The following is a 6,828-nucleotide window of genomic DNA, read 5'->3' as shown; positions in this document are numbered from 1 at the left end:
AGACATAATAAGAGTAGTAATAATAATGATAATAACAATATTAATAATAATGTAGAGCTTCACAATTTTTCTAGCCTCTCTTGTAAAAATGTACATTTGAAAATTCATGGATAACAACAATAGCCAAAATAGTATTCAAATCAGTTTCAGTATATGGTCCGCTTATATTCACTCCTTTTTATAGCTCTTTTTTTTTTTTTTAAACATAAGGTCCAAGCTTTAGAATAAAAGTTACCTGTAAAATGTTTTCTCTGTTTAAAAATAATGCAGTAGTGAAAGATGACTTCACTTACATCAGACTGTAGAATGAAAATATTTGATAGGATCACCCTGCTGGATCTACGACACCCAACCTGCCCCAGACTGGTATCGAACCAGCAACTTTCCGAATGAGAGTCAGTTGCTCTGACAAGAAGGCTAAAGACAATGACCTCTATGGCCTCCGTTACATTAGCGTTGTCCAAAACTGATTAGCTGAAGTCACACCAAAGCGACAGCCAACAGAGGATTCTGCTTGGTCTTAAAGCCTTCTTTGATGTGTTATTTTCACTATTTATGATAACATAGCAGTCAAAATCCGACAAATGAGCTGTATGAAACAAATTCTTTGTGAGTAAGGGGTGGGTGGAATGAACTGCCAATTTATCCAGCATATGTTTTTCGCAGCAGATGCCCTTCTAGCTGAATTATCCAATCACACTCATTCACAGTTGTCTTTGATGAGCATAAATATACTTAAAGGCAACCTTTTAAAACAGCATGCTTGTTTATACTGTACACTTTTATACTTTTATTTTTGTACTTTTTTTCTACAGCCAAAACTCCACCTGACAAAAGTCTCGGTGCCTATCTATGTTTTAGGAACAGCAAATAATAACTTTACTTCTAGTTGATCATTTGGTATCATAAGTGGCTTATATAAAAGCTAAAGGCCTCTAGATTACACTTATTTGAGCACAATAAAATATGATCATGCCTTTAATGATTTCATTAGGACAGTAAGGTCTGACTCTGCTTAGACTAAAGTCTCATCACTGAACAGAAATAATGTCCAGTATAGAATATAAAGTCCTGCTGCAGTGGAGACAGAATGAATATTGTGTCTGACTCCATCATGAGCTTGGAGGACTGCATCCATACATCTCTGACGTGACTTACATCACTGATTAATAAAGTCATCTGGAATGAAGAAGAAAGCCTTCCTGCAGGACTCCCAGAGTTCATCAAGACTATTTGTGTTCATCTTCAACGCCTCCTCCTTCATCTTACCCCAGACATGCTCAATAATGTTCATGTCTGGTGACTGGGCTGGCCAATCCTGGAGCAGCTTGACCTTTTTTGCTTTCAGGAGCTTTGATGTGGAGGCTGAAGTATGAGAAGGAGCGCTATCCTGCAGGAGACTTGTCCCTCTCCTGTGGTTTGTAATGTAATGGGCAGCACAAATGTCTTGATACCTCAGGCTGTTGATGTTGATCATCCACTCTGCAGATCTCTCACACACCCACATACTGAATATAACCCCAAACCATGATTTCTCCTTCACCAAACTTGACTGATTTCGAAGAGAATCTTGTCTCCATGTGGGTTTCAGTAGGTCTTCTGCAGTATTTGTGATGATTGGGATGCAAGTTATTTTTGTTGCCCGTACAACTGGGATCGGCCACAAGATTTTTGTCAGGTAGTGTATTTATATATATATTATAAAATATTTTATAGTTGCTTCTATTTTCTACTGCATAACATCAACTTCTCCATCATGTAGAATCTATTGTTATATTATTACTTTATTTTGTTATTGTTGTTACTAATTCAATGGCACGAGTGGTAGTGTAAGCATTTTACTGTGTATGACTCTGTATGCACTAAATTAAAGGTATTCATTCATTTTCTTTTCGGCCTAGTCCCTTATTTATTAGGGGTTGCCACAGTGGAATGAACCGACCAATTCAGCTTACCCAAGTCCCCTATAGCGCATGTGTTTGGATTGTGGGGGAAACCGGAGCATCCGGAGGAAACCCACGGTAACATGGGGAGAACATGCAAACTCCACACAGAAATGCCAACTGACTCAGCCGGGACTCAAACCAGTGACCTTCTTGCTGTGAGGCCACAGTGCTAACCACTGAGCCACTGTGCCGTATAATACAATTGTAATTAGATTTTCATCAGTTACATTTTTTTTTTATAAAACATATTTCTAGAAGAAATAATCACTTGCTTTGAAATATTACTTAGTCGCAGGTTCCAACATATTTGTGATAATAAAATGTTTCTTGAGCATCAGTTCAGTAAATTGGAAATATTTCTAGGTTGATGCAGCCATGAACGCACAAACTGTTGGAAACTCTACATGCTCTATAAGACATTGTAAAAATGATGTCCATGCAGAATAAATAAAGCACAAAACCACAGTATTTTTCCCTATTCCCAGTTTTATTCATTTTTTTGGTTGTTAGTTCACACACAGTCCCAATGAGTCATTTTAGATCAAAAAAGAAGAAGAAAGAAAAAACCCAGTCCAAACTAAATAATAAAAAGCTCATTAGCTACAGTTACGTAAAATGAAAGAATCACAGACAGTTGGAAATCAATATGATGTTTCTAAATAAAAAATACCTTTAGCAGGAGCACATCAATTTAATCTAAAGCATTTCTTTTAGTTAAAAGCCATTTTAAAATCTCACTAAGCACAAACTGTCAGCAGATAGCGTATATAATGCTGCACTCGATTCAGTTCTAATCATCAATGCAGAGGTTTGAAAGAAGAAAAGAAAAGGTCATCAGATTATGCTGATCATTTTCATCAGCGCTTCAGGGAGAATTCTTCTCAAGCGCAGTCTGAACAGCCTTCCAAATTCAGAAAGTTACTGATCAGGAGTTTAGGAATTTCCTAAAAAAGAGGGAAACAAAAAAAATTCACAGCAGCTTAGAAACTGTTTATGGATGTTTGAAATGCTTGTTCGTGTTTAGTTGTGAGAGAATCAAATGATGAAAATAATTAAATATTCACTTAAAGTTTAAGAAAGAGAAGATATATTCTCATAAAGTGTTGGACTTTCATACCTTGTCTCCAATCTCGCAGGGACAGGAATCATCTTTGTTTTTGATGTACTCAAACAGCTTACTGAATGTAGCTTTCTTAAGATCAGCCTGTAAAAGTTCAGACAAATAAGCATGCTTTACTTTTAATGTAATACGATGTAGACTTGGCAAATACAGTTAAAGCTCACTGATGACAAACTCCTACCGTAGAAATGAACGTCAGCCAGGCAGCTGAGAATTGATCTGAGAGGTAAATGCCTCTGTCAGGGTCGTTCTGAACGCTTGTGTTCTGGTTAGCAGAGTCACATGAAGCCACTCCATAGACTGGAGAGGACATATACACATTAGATTTTTGCCTTTGTTTTTTTCAACGCCTCTCAGTTAATTAATTAATTAATTTTATTACATTTTCATCAAATAAATTATGGACAACTTTTTAAAAAAGTGCCATCTCACCATGGATGTTTGGATAAAGGCCTGTGAACACTGACTGAGAGTTATCGCTGTCCATGAAGATCACCATCTGCAAAAAATACAGAGGTTAATAGTGTTTTCTATATCATTACAGAAAACATTAGCCCCCACTTGAAAGCTTTGTGCTCGTTAAAAGCAAGAATATACACCAGGCCTGAATTAGCTTTCAGATTACAAGCTGGAATTTATTCTGTGATGTGGAAAAGGCCAAGACTGACAGCAAATAATCAGTTTCATTTGTCATATAACAAAGAATAACTGTACAAATGGTGCTAAAAATATTCAATCTTCAGTCAAGATTCACTGAATACGTACCTTTGAGTATTTCTTATTGTCAGACATAGTGTTTATTGTTGTTGTGAACTGATGTGCATCAAGCTGTCATAAAAATACAGAATTAATCATCTAGAAGTGAACAAGCAGTCCAATTAAACACAATCCCAATATAATTTTTATCCCTTTAAATTACACACTCAATACTAAAACACATAACAAGTAGGAAAAGCAGTGTCACTAAAAGCAAACATTAAAAGCCAAAGCACAACAAGAGAAACATTTCTAGTTGTAGTGAGGGTAACCTTTGTATTGTACCATGAAAATATTTACAGTTGCTTGTTCAGATTGATAATGCCGTAATGTGCAGTCACAAAAATCTAAAACCTCAGTGTGTGTGTGTGTGTGTGTGTGTGTGTGTGTGTATATGATCTTTTGAAACTTTTCTTTTTGTACTTACAGAGTCCTGAGGAAATTGAAAGTTGGCATCACTTCCCACTCCTGACATGTAGATGAGTATGTTGTCATTTTTTCCACTGCATTAAATGAAAATGATGCTTTATTTTAGCTACAAAATCATGTTAGCTACAAGCAGGAATTACAAGACCAGGAACAGAAGCAGTAAGTCTGTCACAATTATTTAACTGTACATTAGAAAAGCAAATGATCATTTTAGACTAATCAGTTTGACGGCTGATAATGCTGTCAACTACTGAATTATTAATGAATTAACTGTAAAAAAACAAACAAACATGAGAACTCAAAGATTGGCTGCTAAAAAACTGCACAAAAGTAAAATATACTTAAACACTGAATCATCAACAAACACAAACCTTCTTATGATTTTCCGCCCAGCACTGTCATCCCCTCGAAGAACGGCAAGAAAAATCTTCGAATTCACATTCTGCAGGATAATAATTATGCTCAGATACTGATCAAATCATGAAAGGATGTTTCACATTAATGAAAAGCAAAGAAGTTACATTTCCAGTGTAGTCCAGAGGCACCGATTTGTACACGTTTGTCTGATCAACAACACTGCGGATGCTTCCAGGAAAGGGATTGCTGCAGACAGAGAAGAAGAAGAAAGCGTTTAACACATTAGCACCACCCATCAGACCTTTCCTGTGATGATGTTGTAATGTTTATTTTGCTTTTGTCCTAATTTTTCTCTTTTAAAAAATTTGACATTTATAACACTTCTGTTCAATTACAAAAAATTAAACACTAATACAAGACTGTTTCTAAATAAAATGGAAGTGATGGTAAACTTGAAATCATTTTAAATCAATTTCTTCAAGTAGAGTCTGAGACCGATTAAACACAATTACTCATGTAAGATTTACCAAGTATAGTACACCAACACAATCTCACGGCAATTCGTAACTTTTTGATTTAGTGGCTAATTCGTATGAATTCGTACGATCTAATTCGTACAATTTAGTACGATTTGCTCATCATCCAATGAATGTTGGGGTTAGGGGTGGGGTTAGGTGCCATTCCTCCTTTTTTAGCCACTTAATTAGCCACTAAACTGACAAAAGGTAAAATACTTAGGCTTTCTCGTGAGATCAGGCTGAATACACACCAACCCTCACCAAAGAAACAGGCAGTGTGTTACAGTATACTTGCAACTCCCACTGAAGTCTCTGGTAACTATGGCAAAGTCAAGATTTACGGCCCTAAAGAATGTGAGTTTGCCTCAATCTCTGACAAACATCCACAGAAAGACAGAGAGAGACACTCATGCTCCCAACAAAACAAGATTGGCCGTTAAGTGTGTGAATGACAGAGTGTATTAGTGTTTCCAAACACGAGTCCGTCTACTCTCAGTGCTGTGTTCTGACTGGAAGCGCACACCCTGCATAAAAATGCCAGAGTAGTTGGCGGAGTAAAAGGTCACAATCTCAAAACTGTAAATGCATTTTTACCATGCAAATGTACCAGGAGTCAAACAGAAGGATTCTGTGTCATATTAGTGGATGAAATAACACCATTTACTGTTTTCAATCTGGTTAGATTAATCACTTATGCTTATTAATAAGGTTCTCTCTCTTCTCTCCTTAACTAATGATCTTTTTTTCTTGTTGATGAGTTCATAAATCTTTGTGTATGAAGCTCTGAACTGAAGCTTCCCTCCAAATGCAATGGCTTATGGGCAATATCAGCTCTTATTACTGTATATTTAGAATGGATAGATTGGACATTGGGACACAATATAAGATCAAGTTTCACTATGAAACACACAAGAGTCAAACGCTGCAGGACAAAACTCACTTGGGATTATTAGCGATGTCGTCATACATCATCACCACAATCTGCTCATCAGGTATTCCTTGCTTCTTCATTAACTGATATGCACAGCACACATTGGCCTAACGCAGACACACACACACACACACACACACACACACACACACACACACACACACACACACACACACACTTTTCTATGTTTAATTACAGCTATAAACAAATTTTCATCCAGCACAGCTTGTGGAATACATAAGAAATGTTTTGATAATAATAAAGAAAAAGAAGCACAAACCTGGTGTCTGTAATTGTCCCAGTCCTTTGAGCCAGCAACAAGCAGAACCCATGTTTTTCCAGACATGTCTTGAGGCTTTTCAAAGTCTACGGTATTAAAATAAATGTAATACATAACAGTAATAAGAATTGTTGTTATATTATTAATATTAGTATTTAAATCTGCACTGATGTTGTTCTGGAGGGTTTAAACATGCTTTTGCAAATTCTCACACATTTGTAAAGTGTTTTAAGAAACAAAAAAGAAAAAAGCACAAGCAGGTGAAAAAGCTCAAGAATTAATCTCTAAAGTGTTGAAATGCCAATCCCTAATCAGCAACTATCAAAAAGACCAGTGGTTTACCTTGTTAAACAGCAAAAACAATTAAAACAACAGACCATATATCTCATACAAAATGATTATTGATTCAGATTTTTCATAAAGTGGACTGGATCATACAGTACCTGTGTGAAGTATCAGCTGTTCTTCTGTGTCTCTCCAGGTGTTTGGTT

General features: G+C 36.2%; 1 protein-coding gene across 1 annotated transcript; it reads right to left on the bottom strand.

The window, feature by feature from the left end:
• Nucleotides 1-2,412: 2,412 nt before the first annotated feature.
• LOC103911956 (legumain-like) lies at nt 2,413-6,828 on the bottom strand. Its single transcript, XM_087277097.1, has 11 exons — nt 6,781-6,828; nt 6,338-6,423; nt 6,067-6,164; nt 4,773-4,854; nt 4,623-4,693; nt 4,250-4,325; nt 3,832-3,894; nt 3,499-3,565; nt 3,248-3,366; nt 3,064-3,150; nt 2,413-2,890 (listed from the first exon to the last, which is right to left on the bottom strand). Exons 2-11 carry the CDS (start codon nt 6,401-6,403, stop codon nt 2,828-2,830), a joined length of 792 nt encoding a protein of 263 aa, XP_087133223.1. The 5' UTR covers nt 6,404-6,423; nt 6,781-6,828; the 3' UTR covers nt 2,413-2,827.

This window comes from Danio rerio, chromosome 12 (assembly GCF_052040795.2).
Source record: "Danio rerio strain M-AB ecotype USA chromosome 12, GRCz13ab, whole genome shotgun sequence".
Classification (NCBI taxonomy): Eukaryota; Metazoa; Chordata; class Actinopteri; order Cypriniformes; family Danionidae; genus Danio; species Danio rerio.
Note: the sequence above shows the minus strand (reverse complement) of the source record. Positions and strands in the feature narration are given on the sequence as shown.

What these genes read in the sequence shown, in the direction of transcription:
- LOC103911956 (XM_087277097.1), bottom strand. Translation starts at nt 6,403, where the DNA reads ATGTCTGGAAAAACATGGGTTCTGCTTGTTGCTGGCTCAAAGGACTGG. An exon ending in GGGACAATTACAGACACCAG is followed by an intron (nt 6,165 to 6,337) that starts GTTTGTGCTTCT and finishes TGTCTGCGTTAG; the next exon opens with GCCAATGTGTGCTGTGCATA. An exon ending in CCTTTATCCAAACATCCATG is followed by an intron (nt 3,367 to 3,498) that starts GTGAGATGGCAC and finishes TGTCCTCTCCAG; the next exon opens with TCTATGGAGTGGCTTCATGT.